The following is a 19,663-nucleotide window of genomic DNA, read 5'->3' as shown; positions in this document are numbered from 1 at the left end:
AAAATACTTGATTTGCCCAACAGTGGTTGTACTAAAGGTTGACTTGGGGAGCTTTGTCTGACCATCTTAATCTCTAGCAGCCTCACAAAGCCACCTTATGTAATCTAAAAAACACAGTGGTAGTGATAATGATACATTCTTATCATTTATTGAGTGCTTCCCATAGGCCAATCTGTTCAAAGTTCTTAATGTGTGATAAGTCATGTAAACCCTCACAATAATCCTTTCAGAAAGGTATTATTATTATCCTAGTTTTCAGATGAAGAAACTGAGGCATAGAAAGGCTAAGTAGCTTTCACAGGGCACCATGACTTTTAAGTGACAGAGCTAAAACGTGACTATTTTTATTGGTCCATAACATAGCCTAGTTAAAACAATGTGCCTGCTATGAAAACTCAGCTTTAAGACAAGTCCTCCAGTCTTCCCTTGCACCCAGTCTGCAGGCCCTAATCCCCTTCAATATAGAAGTCATCAGTGGTTCAACATCACATGGGCAGTAGGTGGTAAAGCCTGGATTCAAACCTGGGTTGGTCTGACTCCAAGCAGGAATCTTTATCACTGGACTGTTCCAGCACTAGTCAGGTTAAACCCAAGTTCAAAGGATAAATCATAGGCCTATCTGGAAATGACCTGAGAAATCATCTAACCCGGGGTTTCTAAACCTCAGCACTATTGACATTTTGGGCTGGATAACTGTTGTGGGAACTGTCCTGTTCACTGTATGATGTTGAGCAACTTTCCCAGTCGATCCTGGTCTCTATCCACCAGCAGCACCCCTTTCCCCAACCCACGCCAGGTGTAACAACCAAAAATATCTCCAGATGTTGACAGATATCCTGGGGGAGAGGGGTAGGTGCAAAATCGTCCCTGCTTTCAAACCACTGATCTAAATCATCTCATCATTTTGCAAACGATGGAACAGGGGTGGGCACGACATGGAACCCAGAGAAAGTGGATGCTGCCTTAGTCCTTACAGTCGGTAAGAAAGAGAAGCTATTGCACAAATATCTCTAATTGCACGAAGTTGATAAGCAATAAAGTGTTAGGCAGCAAGGTGCAAAGAAAGAGAATATGATCTGTTTTCCTGAGATATGGATCTGCCAGTTTTTATCTGCAGGACTTAACCAAGGTTCAGGTTCACCATCAATGAAACAGAGATCATGGTATCCACTCTGCTTATACCACCGTCTCCAGAACGGGTCTGTGAATCCATTGTGCAAACTGTGAAGCTCTTACAGACATCAGGTATTATTAAGATGACCACAAATGTGATAATAATTATGATTAGAGTAAAGGCGTTCAGGACTGGGGAGAGAGGCCTGTAGTGGTGGCTTCATTCCTGGACCTTCCAACTCGAGATCCCCATTCTCCTGCGGGAGAGGGAGCAAGCAAAGACCTCTCTCCCCCAGAGCGCCTCTTCCCTCGCCTGGAACCGACGCGGCCAGATGGGCGAATTCGCTGCACAACTCTGCACAGCGAGTCCCGCCAGAGGGAGATGCTACGCGGCCTCGGGCCTCTCAAGCTCCGCCCTTTCTAGGCTGTGGCCCCGCCCTTAGGGAAACAGACTCCGCCCCCTCCGCCCTGCAACTCCAGCCGCGCGGTGCCTCCAGGACAATCCCTCGTCCGCGCCGTAAATCCCCGAGCTCCCCCGATCTCTTCCCGGCCTCCCTCGGGCGCCCGGAGCGGAGGCGGCGGAGATTGCCGAGGGGCGCTGGCCCCGCCCCCTCCGCGGGCTCGGCCGCCGCCCCCCTCCCTCCTCCCCCGCCGCCCCGGCCTCCCGCGCGGGCTGGAGTCCCAGATCCCGGGCCCTCCCTCCTCCTTTCTCTCTCCCCGCCTTCCCGGGGCTGCCACAGTGGCGGGTCGGAGGATCCCAGCCAGTCAGCTCGTTCCGGCCTCGAGCCCCACCTCACGGCAAATAAACACCCCTCCCCACGCCTAGGGAGCCCGGACCGCCCCCTTCCTCCCTCGGCCCGGCGTGTGGCGAGGGCCAGTGTAAGGGAACGAGCGCGGGCTGGCGGGCTAGCTTCGTGAGTCCGCGAGGCGGGGCGCGCGGCGGGCCGGGCCGGGCCGGAGATCGTGTGTGCGCGTAGGGGCGCGAACGAGTGCCCGTCGCGACCCGCCGGCTGCCCCGAGTCGGGAAGCCGGCCTGCCAGCGACCAGCGGCGACCGCCCGCCACCGGCGAGGGGGAGCCGGGCCCGCGCGCGCACGCACGTACGCACGCGTGGGCGGGGGCAGGCGCGCGCCCGCCTGTCGCGACAGTCGGGGCCGAGGCCCAGGGGGAGGTGGCCTGTGGCGGGTCGCCGGGCTCCCGGAGGCGAGGGGGGCGCGGGCGGATGGCGGAAGGCGCCCAGCCGCAGCAGCCGCCTCAGCTCGGGCCCGGCGCCGCTGCCCGGGGGATGAAGCGGGAGTCGGAGCTGGAGCTGCCGGTGCCCGGAGGGGGAGGAGACGGAGCCGAACCCGGCCTGAGCAAGCGGCCGCGCACCGAGGAGGCGGCGGCCGACGGCGGCGGGATGCAGGTGACCGTGCGGGGCGGGTGCCCAGTTACCGCGGGGGTGCGGCGCGGGGGCCGCGGGGCGGCTCGGGGCTCCCGGGCTTGGAGCGGGGAGGGCTGCCCGGGGTCCCGGCTTGGAGGTGGGAGGGGGCCGGTCGGGGCCTGCTTGGAAGGTGGGGCGAGCCCCGGCTTGGAGGCGAAGGGTGCAGGTGGAGCCTGGTGTGCCCCGGAGGGTCCTGATCCCTGAGGGGACGGGGGGCCACGTCGCATGACTAGGTGTTGGGAGGAAATTGAACATGCTTGAGATGGATTCCATTTCTTCAAACCCTTCCTTAGTTCCTTGGGGTGGGGTGGAAGCCAAGAGATCCTGGGTCTGGTGTCCAGAGAGCCGGAGACCCAGTCAAGGACGGGGAGAGAGTGGTGGGAAACCTTCCGCAAAGAGGGAGTACCTTTTTGTCAGCCCCTCGACACGCAACTGGGATGGAGAAGGGGAGCGACATAGAAAGGAGAGGAGTGAAAAGCGAGAAACCTCCTCGAGAGCCCAAAGGGGATGTGGCTTAGATTGTGGGTTAAATCAGTTCCACAAGGAGTGTGAGAAGTACGAGGAGTTGGGTAGTGTTAGGGGACGCCGTGGTGCTCGAGCTCATTAACTTTGTGGAGCTACTGAGTCTGGCGACACAGGACCTGCCCCTCCTGTACTTTGCCAGTTGCCTTTTATATAGCTGGGGCACCTACTAGTTCTTTAATGTCCTGGGGTATAAAAGAAAATTTATAGGGTTGTTAGAAGACTGGATTCTGAGTTGTGGACTCAGGGAGAAGTTGGTTGATTTGGATAGGGACTGGCAAATGTAGTGACGATGTCAGTTGACTTCGTAATTGGAGGAAGATCGTGAAACCTTCCCAGGTTTTAGGATTTGGTGTCTGTTCAGAACATACTTACTATGAAAGGGTGAGGCTTACCTACCAGCAGTCGTTTAGACTTCTGCCTGATTCTCTTAGAATCACAGAATGTTAGAGATAGAAGGGACCAGAGACATCATCTTTGACTGGAGTTCTTAACCTGGATAGACTTGGAAGATTCTTATGCAAAATAGAACTCTTTGGTGGGAGAAAGTCAACAGTTTTCATCTTTTTTTATTCAAGTCCCAAAATGTTTTAACTACCTCATTGTACAGATGGAGAATCGAAAATCCAGAGCAGACTAGTGACTTGCCTAGGGCCACTCACTTAGCTGGTAGTAAAACTAGAGCTAGAAGCCTAGTCTTCTAATTCCTATTCCTGTGCTCTCTCCATTACAGCACTCTTGGAAATCTCTGCAGTGCTAAAAGACTTCCTGTGCTCTTCTTTCTCTGCTTTTCAAGGCTCTGTCTGACTTCCTGTGTTAGAGACGGAGCTGTATTTAAGCCTGGCGTGTTTGCTGTGCGCTTCTTGGTCTCCCTTGCAGAGGCCACTCTATTACTTGTGTTGACTTGGGTAAAGTGACACTCTTGGTGTTTATTTTTGAATTCTTTTGTTTCATTTGCCTCCTTTTGTTCTCCATTTGAACTCCCTCAGGCAGAGGGCTTGTGAGAAGTAAAAGCTCGGGCCATGGAGAAAATATAGAGGAAGATGGGGAGACTTAAGGTGAGGTGGGTTAACACTGGATGACGAGGAGAGAAGATTGGATGTGGGTGCTGGTGAGCATGTTCTGCTTGGTGTGTGCATAGATCTGTGCCTGTCTGTATTCATTTATCGTTTCTGTCAATCGTGGTTAATAGTGAGACTCCCACTGCCTTCCCCACCTTTCCTTCTGGGGCCCATTGTTTGCTGGTTGCCTTCAAATTGGCCGAGGATAGTAGTATTTGGAAATGGAGCAGTGTATAGGGACTTTGGAGTATGCAGAGGAAGCAGTGGATTAGGTCCTTTGGGTACAGATGGGCAACTTAGAATTATCCCACAGAGAATCCTTTTTTCACTCTGTGTACTTGTGGATCTTTATTTATTTTTCACTTTATGCATTCTCATTGTTGTAGTTCCAATATACCATGTGACACAGGTATTCAAATCATCCTTGATTTAGCCCCCTACCTTCAACTACCTGTATGGTTCTGGGAAAATCCCTTCTTTGGGGGCCTCTGTTTCCTTGGTTGTAAAATACAGTGTTGGTACAGGATGATTTCTAAGTTATCTCTAAAAAAATACGTCAAGTTCCCTGACCTTAAGGTACTTGGTGTCTGCAATCTAGGTGGGGAGCCAAAATGGGTGAAAAGTTATAAAAAAAGAAAAAAGTGCACGTGTGTGGGTACGTATATGTATGTGTATCATACATAGGTATGTATGCATATCATATATATATGTATATATATATACACATATATATATACACATATATATATACACATATATATATAAACACACATATATATATATATATATATATATATATATGAATTTTTTTGGTAAGTTCCAGAGGAATGGAAGTAGAGATACCACAGGGTAGATGTGTGTCGCAAGACATTGCAAAATTTAGAGCCAAAGCATGCAGAGGATTTGTGCCACTGGGGCCAGAAGAAAGAGATGGTCATTCTTGCCAAAATGGTCAAGGAAAGTTTTATGGGGAGGTTGAAATTTGAGGTATAATTGGGAGTAAAGGAAAAATAATGTTCATGAAAAGATAAAATTTAAGCCTAGGTCACCTACATCTCTGGGACCTTCCTATCATTCTGATAAGAAGGATAGGATATTTAATATTCATCTAACTGATGTTTATTGAACAGCTGCTAAGTGCCAGGCCCTGTTTTAGAGCCCAGGAAATATGGTAGTAAACAAAACAAAGACTCCGCTCTCATGGAACTAATATTCTAATTGAAAGGGACAGACAGTAAAGAAATCAACTATTATTTGGTGGTCCTAAGTGCTAAGAAGAAAAATAAAACAGGGGAAGGGGTAGAGAGTGGTGAGGAGGATGGTTAGGGAAGGTGTCTCTGATAGGTGACCTTTGGATGACCTGAGGGAATGGGCCTGTTCAGATATTTAAGGGAAGAGCGTTCAGGCAGAGGAACTGTGGGTACAGAGGCATTGACGGAGGAGTGCGCTTGATGTGTTTGAGAACAAGAAACCAGTGTAGCTGGAGGAGAACGAGCAGGGGCGAGGCAGTTTTAGGAAATATCAGCGGTGTAGACATGCCTATAGGCCCACGTAAACATACACGTAAAAAATCTAGAGTAACTTGCTTTTTGGTATACGGGTTTGTCTTAAAGCACATGTTTTTTTTCTTATATCTTAACACAAATGGAGTTTCTCGGAGGTCATAGCTCTTCTGGGACGCCTTCCCTGACAGCTTAGTTCACACCAGTCAGACCCTCCTCTTGCCTCCTGTTTGTGTTGATGCTATTATGCATCATCTTGTATTGTCCTTTCATTGTTTTATTCTTGCTTCCCTAGTGATGCTGTAAGCTTCTAGAAGACAGGAACTATATTTTCTTCGTAGTTATCCTTTGTAATACCTCACAGTTTTGGGCACATAGTAAGTGCTCAATGCCTGTTAGGTTGAAGTTGAAATTTTACCTTTTTTAAATAATTAAGGGATAGAAAAAAATCATGAAATTTAGGGGTGAAAGTACTTTCCGGAAATTCCCCAATCTTTTGAGTGTCAAAGGATTAACCCTTTTTTTTTTTTTTTTTTTTTTAGCAGGAGTTAATTTCCCAAGACTACGGCTTAGAGCTACGGCTCTAAGCTGCAGATTCCAACCCTGTTGAGTTACAGCCACTAAACTTTTGGGATAAATCATTACTTCCCCAAGTGGAGCACCAGGGACACAAGAGGGTCTGTGGTGCTTCTGTTATAATCCTTATGCTAAGAAGGAACCCTAGAGAGGAGAGGACGGGTCACTCCTTTTCAAGGCCAGTATCCAGAAGCTTTATGTGGATGGCAGAGGAGTTCACATAGCCCTGGAAACAGTTTAGAATTAGAGAACCCTGCACTGTAGAGTAGGAGGGAAGAGACAAATTCAACTTGAAAACTGAAACACAGCTTGAGAGATGTAGTTAGTTGTTAAAGGGGGTATTTGGAAATATTGTACTCTAACCTGGTAGAAAGTTAAGTGAGTTATATATATAGATATTAGAGGTTTGTTTCACTTTAAGCAAGTCTGATATATGTGAAAAATTTGGGCTTTATTAAACATACCGGGGAGTAAATTCTTTTGTTCAGCTCTTCTAGTGAATATAAACAATTTGATGAGCAAAAATTCAATTTTTGTGCAACTTTCTAGGAACTTAGCTGCTTCATAAGGCAAGGTGCACCTTAATTATTATTTATAGCTTTCAGCAAAATTCTTTATGGTAGTGAAATGTTGGAATGTGATTGTTACATGGCTAACTAACTGCTTCTGACCATAGAGTCATAAATCCATTGTAGCTAAGTGAGTTCAGAAGTTGTTCATGTTAGTGGTGAATCAGCCACTAGTAGCAGGAAGACTTTCTGGTCTCAGGGAAGGGCTTCCAGGTAGCCTGTAATTGCTCTGTAGATACTGTATTTCTTGAAGTACTTTATCTTCCCATTTGCTTGGTTCTGGGTTTCTTTCCTCCTAGGTGGATGTCTCTTTGGACTTTGAGCGTTTGGTGCTGAAACTGAACGTGGTGCTACCATTTGGGTAGAGTTATAAAAACAATGTGCTTTCCTTCAAAGTGATTTTTTGAACTATATCTCACTAAAATTATTGAATTTTTCATTTCTACATGTCTTAATCTGCTTAGGCACCCTAACAAAATACCATAGACTGGGTGGCTTAAACAATAGAAATTTGTTTTTCACAGTTCCGGAGGCTGGAAGTCCAAGATCAAGGTGCTGGCAGATTTGGTGTCTGGTGAGGGCTCTCTTCCTGCCTTGCAGCCAGCTGCCTTCTTGCTCCGTGTGCTCTGTGCTCACATGGCCTTTTCCCCATGTATGCTAGTGGACACCCACACAGAGAGATCTCTTCCTCTTCTTATAAGGGTCCTAATCCCAACATGGGGGTCCTACCCACATGACCCAATCACCTCCCAACAGCCCCACCTCCAAATGCCATCATACTGTGGGCTAGGGCTTCGAGATATTAGTTTGGGAGGGGACACAGACATTCATCCCATAATACTGCCAGAGTGGTAAATGTTGTAGTTGGAGACATTGAGGCGCAGTCATGCAAAAATTACTAATTTCTTTCAAGCCTCACAAGGAAGCTTGTGATTGTGAAACTGGGAATGTCTTTGAGAAGGAGAAAGATCTGAATTCAAAGTAGAATTATTCTTCATGGCAACTCAAGAGATTAGCCTGAGTTGAATTTGTCCCCTAACTTCCTCTCCCATTTTTCTAGCCACGTTGTCATTTTTTTTTCTCTATCATACTGACATGTGAACACAACAAAAAGCTAACTAGAGATTTAACTTTCATTTTGATATAAAGCAGACTGATGCAGACAGGCCTCAAGATTACAGGGCTGGGAAAGAAATTCAATGTACTACTTGGCGTAAACAAGAATGTTGCAGTGAATCTCTGGTTTGACATCTCTCAGGCCATCGGTTTGATATCAGGCTTTAACAATTTGTGGAAAAAATAAAGATGGTCATTTTAGTGAATGGACTTGTTTGAATTGTTTTTTGATATGCATTTGTAAAGTGTGGTAAACATCTTTTTTCTGGGGCACATGTGTACTTCCTTCAGAGACAGAAGGGAAGAGCATGCGAGGCGGTGGAAAGGAAATGGCAGTAATTGGAGCGTGAGCAAACAGATGGAGGAGGGATGGCGAGTGCATGTGGTGTTTAGGTGGCCCCTAGGAGTATTGAGTTTCCTATTCTTCTCCCCCACAGCCCCAGTACAAGCAGGCAGCTTACATGGCTAAGGTTTCATTATCTAATCCATCACAGATCAGCCTGAATAAACCCATTGGCTGGCGCTGATCTAGTTAGGAGGGTAGTGCAAAGCTGCTTGAGCCAGGATTGGGGCAAATCCGATCAGAACTGCCATGTGAATCCTGGACATATTTCTGTAATTTGGGTGGTAAAGTAGTTTGAGAAATCATTTAAGAGAGAGCACAGCGAGAGCAAGCAATCAGCCATGAGTGTTTTCAGATGTTGCCTAAGAGACCCTGAGGGGAAGGGTATGGAGGATTTGATATATTTCACTGGAGTATAGTCAGGTTGCTTTGATTATTTGAGTCTGAACAGTTTTTGGCCACTAATGCTCAGGAGTGACCTTTTTGGAGCATTTGAAGATTCCAGTTGTGATCACTCATTTGTGTCTTCTCTGAGTGATCCCTTCATCTGAGACTGTATAATGTGCTTCCCCTCTCAATTTTTAAAGGGGAGATACTGTTATTATTATTACCAACCTTAATATGTCATTATGTTTGTTATCCATACATACTTGAAGTATGGTGTAGTGAATGAAACAATATTTAGAATTTCTCATATTGGGGTTTGAATCCTGGTTCCTCCACCTACCAACCAACTGAATGACCTTTGGTAAGATATTTAACATCTGAGCTCCTGTTTACACATCTGTGAACTGGGGGAATTACTGCATATGCTGATGAGCTGCTATAATGAGAAACTGAGATTATTTAAAGTTCTCATCATGGAGCTCGGCAGTAAATGTTTATTTCTTGCCTCCCTTATAACCTGCTACACAGCACTCAACGAGTTCCTGCTTACTGCTCAATCAGCATGGAGTGGTTAATGTGCTTCTGATTTATTAAGTGCCGGAGTTGGGAGTTACCTGAGATGAACATTGTGTGAAACCGGGAAATCTAATTGGTTTGACATCCGCGTGGAGGAGGCGAATGGACCTGGTCATGGTGGTCTCTCCAATGAGAGGAAGAGGAGACATTCTCTTCTTTGCTAAGGACTAAAAGGACTCCTGAAATGTCACTGTCCCTGCATTGGCATGTGGACATTTCAGGAACCTGTGGGATCTCTCCTGGGAGTGTGGGTGACAGAGGCACTGGCTGTTTTGGTGGTACTTGGGATGCAGGAGTGGCGAAAATGTCATTTTGTTCCAAATTTTATAAGGTTTGTTGGTTAAATGTATTGCATCCAATAGATGGCACGTTTTGTTCTCATTTCTGTTTGTGGAAATTGGGCTGGGATGCATTTGTCTCTTGTGGTCTCTTTCTGGACTCTTCAAACCCACCTTCCTGACTACTAACAGAGTCATCCATCTAAAAGAGCTCAAAATGATTTGATAGCTTATCTTTGACTTGTGGATAAAGTCCATTCTGTTTGGCCTACCAGGTCCTTCTGGCCTGACTTGTGCCTGCCTTTCTAGCTTCTTTCTACACTCCACCTCCAAGTCCATGGCAAGGGACTTGCAGCTTCCTGAGCACGCTGTGCTGCCCAGGCTCATTCATTCCTCTGTGCTTTTGTTTCTGTTCCACCTGAAATTCCTGCCTCACATCTCTCTCTCATTTGTAAGGCTCAATCTTCAAGAATAAGTTGGGATACTGATTCCTCCTGGATGCCTTTTGTCACTGCTCCCATCCCTCCCACATTCTTGCTGCTTTCCAGAACATCATGTCCAGACCTCTGTTTTAGGACTTTTAGATTAACATTTGTTCAACTGTCTGCCCCTCTACCCCCACCTAGACTGTGAGATCAGGGGAGCCTTTGGGATCCATAGGGTCTCGCACTGTACCTGGGCCGGAGTAAGAAACTGTCGTTCTTGTTGAAGTGAACTTTGTCTTCCTGCTCCTCAGTTGGGGCCAGCAGATGGCTTTAATTGTTCTTCCAGATTTTCCCTGGGGGGTCTAGTCCTTGGTCTGCTTTCCAGCTCCTCTGAAGACTAGGTGTTGTGGGATTTGTGAATGGTACCTGATCTTTCCATTGATATCAGGGTTAAAGGTGAGAGAGGGGTCTTTGAAAACGGAAGCTGGGGTGGAACTTAACTGCCGAATGTGTCGGGTGGGCATGGCAACCTGATGTTTCATTTCCTGTGCTCAGATATTAATTGAGAGCACGTGCATATGTATAAAAAGTGCCTTTGTGATGGGGTGGCTGAGGAAAGTAGAGGAACCACACGATTAAGGGGCAATTAGAGCTAACCTGTTCCAGTTCATTGGAGCAGTCTGTTGACCTACCTTTTACCGTGCTGCTGAGAGATTCTGGAGTGTTGCAGTTCAGATGTATTACCACCATTTGGGAGTAAACCCATTTGATCGACTGTGGACTTTAGCCTTTCCGTTCTCAACCAGTGAATTTCATAAGCTATTATAGCTTGTTTTTATGGATGCAGGAAAAATACCCAACTGAGACACCTCACGGAATATATGCTATTTTTCAGATCATTCTTTGGCTATGTTTGAAAATGAGGATAATTGATATGTTCTTTTATTTTTATTTTTTTGGTCTGCGTAGGGTCTTAGTTGCTGTGTGCAGGCTTTCTCTAGTTGTGGCGAGCCAGGGCTACTGTTTGTTGCAGTGCACAGGCTTCTCATGCAGTGGCTTCTCTTGTTGCAGAGCACGGGCTCTAGGCGTGTGGGCTTCTGTAGTTGCAGCAGGTGGGCTCAGTAGTTGTGGCTCGCGGGCTCTAGAGTGCAGGCTCAGTAGTTGTGGCCCACAGGCTTAGTTGCTCTGCGGCATGTGGGATCTTCCCAGACCAGGGCTCGAAACCATGTCCCCTGCACTGGCAGGCAGATTCTTAACCACTGCGCCACCAGGGAAGTCCCTGATACAGATCTTTTAAATCTCAGCTTTGGAGACAGATTCATAGAAGTATTTTACAGGAATCTTCTCTCCCTGGCCCTTGCTATCCCCACCTCCTTCCCTTTCAGCTTCTGATTTGTGCTCCTATGTAATCCTCGCCTGTTTTCCAGCCTTGAGACTTCCCTTGCTAGTTTAGTTGGGGCCTCTTTAAAGGCAAATGGGCATACTTTATAGTGCCTCTGGCTTTTTGGATTCTGAGTGAATAAAGCAGGTTCTAAAAAGGGAATGAGAGAGACCAGTTATATCACTTCCTTCTGACGTGTTCTGCACATACGTGGCATCTAGAAATTTCAGCTGAGGATTCAAGGCACAGCACACATGATAAGTACCACTTATGAAGTAGATGACAATTTTGAATAACCAAATGATAATGGTTGAGTAACTGCTTAGAAACCTATTTTCCCAAGGGTGGAAACCGAGCCTTTGAAATTTAGACTTCCACATGGGTGTGTTCAACCATAATACTCGGATTTTTTAGGGACCTAAGTCCCTAGATAATACCCTGGTATGTGGGACTTTTCCCATATAGGGGCTGGTTCCCTGGTTTCTCCTTTGCCGAGGAAAAGAGGTTTTGCACTGAGTATTGGATATTTTATTCCAAGCATATGGTTTTTGAGGAGGCATACTGTTTATTTTTCTTTGGGGCTGCATTGATTTAGCTGGATCCTAAATTGTTAATACCACAAGCAAAGCATGATTTCTTGTGAGGGATGGGTGGGGGAAGCTGTGGGAGTCTCTCAGCTTTGGGGTTCGGGGTGGGGAGCAGGAGCCACGCTGGTAGAACGAGAGGAGCTGCACATGTGGTCTCGGGGCACCGTGGGGTTTGCATGTGGGCTCCAGTGCATGCTGGAGTTGGAACACTTTTGGAACTGAGGCTCATGGGAAGTTCTTCCAGTTGCTTTATTTTGAGCAGCTTTTTCCTCTGCAGATCGGCAGCTGTTTGGAGGAGGGGGCATTCGTTGCTGTCAGCCAGGATGATTTCCAGAGCAGACCTGTAGGGATTTCATTTAGGGATTTATTTCAGGGGTATGTGGCCTATCGTGAGTCAAGAGGACTTTGGTTCCATTTTCCTGGAAGTTGGTGGGCTTCTGTGAGCCTGCTCTATTTATCTTGGACGGTTAGGCGAGTAAAAAAGCAGCTGCATAGTTAGCCCTTGTTGCAGGGAGCTTAGTTTCATAGGTCATCCTCTCGGGGATTTTTGTACAGTCACATTTACAGCCTTGAGTTTTCTTTGCCTTTTTTCCCCGTCTCTTTTTCCTTCTGAAGTTCAGTGCTCCATAAAAATTCTGAGGAAGGTGGGTAATAATTTGGGGTAGAAGACAGGAATTGTTTAGTTTCCTCCCCACCCCCATTTCTTGCCCAGCCTTCCCCCACCCCCATCCTTTGCAAAAGAATCTGCAAATGAGGTCGCTTATCCCCTAGTCAGACTGGCTTGTCCCCGACCTGTCTGAATATGTGGCTTTGACAGCTTTTACCTGCTATTTCTTGGTTTCTAGGGGAGGGGATAGTAAGATCGTGTGATTGCAAAGCAAGAACTGGCAAAATTGGAAGATGTCTTGTGGTGGCTCCCAGCACCCACAAAGCTGAGCTCATTGGCTTGCACCTCATGCAGACTTCCAGGAACTCTGTCACTGTCGGTGGCTGGCACGATGGCCTTGAGGACTTTGTTGGCACTTCAGGAAGTCTCCACAGTGGCTGCCTCTCACAGTGGGAGCGCTGACAAAGCTTATGGGGAGTCGTAGCACTTGTTTTGAAAGTATGACTCTGGTCTTAGGCTGCACATCTCTGTGAGAGGTCAGAGGTGGCCTTGTTTGAAGAATGGAGAGTAGTGCTCTACACCTGTCACTTAGGTGGCCCATTTCCTACTTGTCTGTGTTTGCTATCCTCACATACAAATTTTGTGGTGTGTTTTGTATGTTGTGTTCACACTTGAAGCCATAGCCTGATTTGTGACTTTTAGTAAGGTAATTTGGCTAATCTTGGTATCATCCTGGACTTTGAAGTGATGCTGGTCATATTTAAAAGGTCTGTGTCAGGGCTTAGAAGTTGATATTTCTGTTGATGGCCTCCTCCCCTCCCCAGCTGCCGCTCATTATTCATTAGATACACATCTTTTGTCCGCTTACTTTGTGTTACAGGTCTTTAGCTGCTGTTGTGATACTAAGTAGGTATTTTTGCTGCAACATTTTGGCTCTGAGCTGGCTGTGTTTTACAGTGTTGCAGATTAGTTGGTTAACTTTGGCATGTGGCGTCCACAGAGCAGAAGCCTTTCAGAGAGGTGCTTATCACGGACCATTAGTGATTTTTGTCAGCTGTATAAAAATGCTGTGATTAACCAATACCCAGGTATCCATGTAGATGAACAGTTTTCCTTTATGCTTACTTGGCACTTCTCTCTCTAGGAGTAGTCGGGAGTAAGTGTTCCCTGGTAGGCTTTGTGTTTTAATCCTGGGAAGCCTGTTTTAAGAAACCTTTATATTTGATTTTCTTGAGGTTGGTGTAGGGATCATTTACCCTTACTGAATTTTAGCTTCACTATGAATTGTTTTCTGCAGTGTTAATTTTAGGCAAATAATAAATACTTCTTTGGTTTAACGGTATCCCAGAGTTTGAAGAAACCTACAAAGATTGATTGGTCCAGCATCTTGTTTTAAGCAAGGAAATGGTCTAATTCATGTTATCCCAAGCCGTTTTTTGTTGATTGCTCCTTGTGAAATGATAACAGGTGTCATTCTGACAAACACACACACACACACACACACACAGAGTCAAATAACTTTGGAATAGGGTTAAACAGAATTTAAACTATCTCATTTTACTTTTCATAAGCAGATGTTGTGACTCTATATTTATAAAAACATATTTAGTGAAGCATCTTCCTCTCTTCCCTGTTCTCCACCTGCCCTGTTAGTTTCTTGTTATTCCTCCCCCTTTCTTTTTACACAAACACTAGCATACTCCACACATTGTTTTTGCACCTTGCTTTTTTCATTTACTGTATCAGGTTACTTTTTTTAATGTAACAGGATCTGTTAATATTTTCATTAATGATTTCTGCTTTTTTGTGTGTGTGTGTGTGATGCTTAGAAAAGTTTTTCCCACTCTAAGATTATAAAAAACAGAATGGGCTTACAGACAGACAGACCTGACTTGGACCCCTAGCTTTTCCACATCACAGCTGTGTGATCTTGGTTAAGTTACGTAACTTTTCTAAGGCTCAGCTTCTTCCCTTGTAAAATATGTTATAGGATTGGTATAAGAATTAAAAGAGATAATGTATGTAATGTGCTTAGTTCAGAGCCTGACATGTAGTAGGTGTTCAGTATATAATAGCTGTTTTTATTATAATTACCAAGCCCTGTTTTCTTATATCCCAGTGCTTTTTGACTTCCTTAAAGGCAGGAACAGTCTCTTAATCTTTGTATCCTTGGTTCCTCCATCAGTGCCAGGGATAACTAATAATAATAAGTCGGTAAACGTTTGTTGAAAAAATAAATCAACCTTTATACAGTCTTTTTTTTTTAATTTAATTTATTTATTTAGTTTTGTCTGCGTCGGGTCTTAGTTGTGGCATGCGGGCTCTTCGTTGCAGCGTGCGGACTTCTCTCAAGTTGAGGTGCTCGGGCTCAGCAGTTGCAGCACGCGGGCTTAGTTGCCCCGCAGCATGTGGGATCTTGGTTCCCTGACCAGGGATCGAACCTGTGTCCCCTGCATTGGAAGGCGGATTCTTAACCGTGGGACCACCAGGGAAGTCCCCAATCTATTTTTTAAAATGTCCTTAATAATTGTTGTTGCTTTTTGTGTAATCATCATGCCTGGATGTACCTAATCCTCAATAATTATAATTATACTTATATGATGTTTTATAGTTTATAAAGTGCTTTGACACAAGTCTTAACTTATTCCCTGTAACAAGCCCAGAAGGTAGGTGATTCTTCTTCCCATTTTTCAGATGGTGAAAATATACATCTCTAAGCCTCAAGACAGGGAAGTGGCAAAACTGATGCTTGTACCCAGATATTATGGCTTTTTATCCAGTAACTTTTTTGCTGAGCCTCATGTCTCTTGGACCAAAGGGTATGATTGATAAGGAATGGAGTGAATATGTGCTTCATTGTATGCCACATGTTTCATATTGAAAACATTTTACTCATTACCTGACAGTGGATTCATGTAGCACTTGAAGTCAACACTGAACCCCAGTTTTATTCTTCAATAATTTGGATCTAGCCAGTGTTTTGAATTGGGATTTTGCTAAAATTTATCATGTACTTGTATGTGCCAAACATTGTGGGAGAGACTTTATGTGTTTATCTCACTTTCCTGTAGTACATATTGGGAGGAGTTAGATGGGATAGTTGGTTGCTGTATGTATGGTAGTTTGTTATTGTTGTTTGTTTTTTGCCTTAAAGTTATCAGTCTCTAATTTTATTATCAATCAAGTAATGGGTCAACAATAGCTAAGTCAATGGATTGATAATGGTGGGTAGTGTAAAATCATGAGAGCTGAGGGCATCTCAAAGTTACCTGGACCAGCTCTCTTGTTTCAGTCAGGTGAAGTAGATGCTGTGCCCATTTTTATGGAGAAGTTATGTCAGGCTCAGAGAGGGTATGAAAGAACAAGCAATAAGCTCAGACTTTCAGCTTTAGGACTAAATAAAATCTTTCATTTTTTATTCTTTTTTTGTAAAATTTATTTTTTCATTTATTTAATTTTTGGCTGCATTGGGTCTTTGCTGCTGCACGCGGGTTTTCTCTAGTTGCTGAGAGCGGGGGCTGCTCTTTGTTACGGTGCATGGGCTTCTCATTGCAGTGGCTTCTTTTGTTGCGGAGCACGGGTTCTAGCATGTGGGCTTTAGTAGTTGTGGCACGCGGGCTCTAGAGCGCAGGCTCAGTAGTTGTGGCGCACGGGCTTAGTTGCTTCGCAGCAAGTGGGATCTTCCCCGACCAGGGCTCGAACCCGTGTCCCCTGCATTAGCAGGCGGATTCTTAACCACTGTGCCACCAGGGAAGCCCCTCATTTCTTATTCTTTTCTACTTTTTGTGTGTGATTTCTCTGGGAGTTTCTTAAATGGAGTTTTTTTTTTCACCTTTTACATTTATTTTTTAAACATGTATGTTCACGTGGTTAATGATTCAAACTATGCAAGAGATTGAAGAGTAAAAAGTCTCTGCCTTTTCCCAGCTACCTAGTTTCTCTCCTCGGAAGTAACCAGTATGGTTAGTTATCTGGGTATCTGTCCAGAGATAGTATCTACGTAATATTTTCTCCACCCCCTTTTAAAAACTCAAATGGTAGTATTAATATTCATATGCTTTTCTTTTCTCTATAGTATTTGGAGATCATTTTATATCAGCTTGTAAACTTTTTTTCTCTATTTGTTAGGTTTCTGGAATTAGGATTATTCTGTTCTGCTCTACTGAGATAACTACATCTAAATGTCTCTGGGAAGGATGACTCTGATTAGTACAGGATCTCATAAAGTAAGAGTCTACGTTTTTATGGAATCATGGAATCACAGGGTCAGAGACCTAATCTGCATCTCTCTTCTCTCATGTGAATATCCATAAATCCCTGACTGCTGATACCTTTTAAAGATGCTTGAGTACAATGTAGGCATCTTCAACTCTCCACCTGCTCCAGTCAGCTGCTCCTGGTCCTGTCTTTCTGTGGTAGTAGGGCCCATTTGGGGTCAGATAATTCCATTTGTCATTGAGTTAGTAATGATACTCCGGATCCGCCTTGAGTCATTGCATATAGAATCTTAACTGCAGTGTGATTTTATTCCGTGTGACATCTTCTATACCAGACATATCCAGAATGCTTAAGTTTATCCTGATTGAATGTTATTGCTGTCAGGAGGCTGTTCAGTGAACCAAGTTTGGTGCTGAATTGTGAGAAAGGTTTGGTTCCTAGTAGGTGTTTGCATCTCAGCAGCCACAATTGCTGTTAGTTTCACTTTACTCCTGTGTTTGTGGAAAGCCCAGGATTGAGTGAATGCTCTTCATCCCTGGAATATGACCAGTCTGTGACTGAGACTCGATGGGAAGTAAATAGATATGGTTCAACAAACAGGGAATATTTTTCTTTTGTTTTGTGGACAGTAGTGGATTCTAATTCAGACATAGAATTAAGGATTTCAAGCTTAGGCTTTGATTCTAGCTCAGTTAACCTTTACACACTTGTGCATTTAAAGACGTGAACTAAAACAGTGCTTTTCAGAGTTGTCTTCTGCAATGGACCTTTGTCTTCACAAAAATATTATAGAGGAGGTAGCATTCCAGCTGTTTGGAGAATGAGGCCAGTGGGGATGTGTCTTGCATTCTGGATGAATGTTGACCTCCATTGTGTGGTGATGCTAATCTCACACATACAGTCTTTCTGGTCACAAGGCTTTGCAGGGAGTGAATTAGGCCCACTCCGTCTCCATGACCCCACACAGTGAATGGAAGCAGGCAGGGCACCAGATGCTGTGTTGCTTCCCCTGTTGCGTCTTCCTTCACACTCGGTGTAAGGTTTCCAGGCATTTGTGCAACCTGAGAGCAGAAAGTGCCTGTCTTAGCAGTCGAGAGATGGGTTGGCAGGTGGCTCAAGTTACTCCATGTTCCTGATAAGAGCCACTGATGCAGGCTGGTGGCTCCTGTGGGGTGGGAGCTGTATTGCCAGTGCCCTGCCCAGCAGGAATGGTGGTTTGGGTCTCTGTGGTGTTCTAGGACTCCAAGGATGTACCCAAAGGCAGTTTGAGAGGTCTGGCCAGCATCTCTAGGGAAGTAGCACAATTTAGGAAGCACATCTTGCTTTAAAGGATATGGGGGGCTTCCCTGGTGGTGCAGTGGTTGAGAGTCCGCCTGCCGATGCAGGGGACACGGGTTTGTGCCCCGGTCCGGGAAGATCCCACATGCCGCGGAGCGGCTGGGCCCGTGAGCCATGGCCGCTGGGCCTGTGCGTCCGGAGCCTGTGCTCCACAACGGGAGAGGCCACAACAGTGAGAGGCCCACGTACAGCCAAAAAAAAAAAAAAAAAAGGATATGGGTCTTAGGAAATGGTGGCACACAGAGGAAGAAGCATCAACATTGAAAATATGAAGTGCAAACCCGAGGAATAGAAATGGAATTTTATTATTCCACCTCTTAACCTAAAACCCAGTTGTGTAATTTATTGAGTCAGGTAGTGCTGGGCACAGTGATGACTAAGACTTGGACTTGCAGTGGGAAAGTGGATGTATACACAGATAATTTTAATACAATGTGATCATTTCTCTGAGGCTTACACTGAGCATATGTCAAAGCCTGGTGCTCTGGTAACATATATTCTGTGTTCCACTCTATCAGAGCAGTTATCACACTGTATTAAAATATTGGGGTAAGAGGTGCCATTCCACCTAGGTTCAAATTCTGTCTCTCCACCTACTTAGCTGTGTGTCCTTTGGGCAAGTCACTTATCTCCTCTGTGCTTCAGTTTTTCATCTGTAAAATGGGGATAATAATAGTTTCTCACAAGGTTGTTGTGAGTATTAGATGAGTTCATAGGGTAAATATAATATGCTTAGAAGAGTACCAGGTCCACGGTAAGCGTATATAAGTGCTATCCGTTGTTACTGTGGTTGTTACAGTACCAAACAGGGGCACTGGAAACCATGGCAGACCCACGACCAGTGGTGGTACAGAGGTCACCACTGTATTCACTTACTGTATTCACCGAAATACATTATTCTGTATTCATAATACTGTATTCATTACTGTATTCACTGAAAGATTTTTTGCGGTGACTATGCCAGGTACTGCACGGAAGCAAATGAATGAAATGTTAACCGGCTATGTGACTGTGTACAATACGTGATGAGAGTCAATTATTTGGCAAGTGTGTAAGTAAGAGGAATATTGATGTGAGAGGCTTCAGTATCCCATGGCAGTTTCAGAGAAGGGATCTTGCTGTTGCTTTGGAGGCCCTTTAGCTTTCTTGACATTCTGAGTATAGGTTATGTATCTTACTTTAGGGTAGGACAGTACTTGACTATTTCAGATAGGTAGGTATCTTTCCTGTTTTTTAAAAACCTCTAGGAGAAGGCATGTTAGATCAGAATCCATCCATCAATCCATCTATCAGTCCTTTCTTACTTTCCTCTCTCCCTCCTTCTCTACAAGGGAAAAATTGCTAATATTTAAATCACTTTCCTTGTTCTTTATATTAAAAATAAACTTCTCATGTTGTACAAAAGGCCTTACCCTTTTGCTCAGTCATTCATTCATTTAATAACATTTGAATGTTTATGACATGCTAGATGCCAGGATTATGGAGTTAAAGGAGGTTCTTATGGAACCCGGGAGGCTTATTGGGGGAGGTTTCTGGAACAACTATACAGTAAAAGAAAAACTTGGTAGCACAGTGTATTATAAGGGTGTAGGTAGAGAAATAGGTACTTACATTGCTGGTGGGGTGAAAAGTCGCATAACTT

General features: G+C 44.9%; 1 protein-coding gene across 5 annotated transcripts in view; it reads left to right on the top strand.

Moving 5' to 3' along the window:
- The first annotated feature begins 1,991 nt into the window (after positions 1–1,991).
- RBFOX2 (RNA binding fox-1 homolog 2) overlaps positions 1,992–19,663 on the top strand; it is a 260,073-nt gene continuing 242,401 nt past the window's right edge. For all 5 annotated transcript variants that reach the window (XM_082849448.1, XM_082849446.1, XM_082849447.1 and 2 more), the window contains exon 1: positions 1,992–2,517. In XM_082849448.1, the coding sequence (XP_082705574.1) occupies positions 2,335–2,517 (183 nt within the window). In that variant the 5' untranslated portion in view covers positions 1,992–2,334. The remainder of the gene's footprint in view (positions 2,518–19,663) is intronic.

This window comes from Leucopleurus acutus (genome assembly GCF_964270905.1).
Source record: "Leucopleurus acutus genome assembly, chromosome: 11".
NCBI lineage: Eukaryota > Metazoa > Chordata > Mammalia > Artiodactyla > Delphinidae > Leucopleurus > Leucopleurus acutus.
The sequence above is the reverse complement of the archived record's forward strand: the minus strand, read 5'-3'. Positions and strand labels throughout refer to the sequence as shown.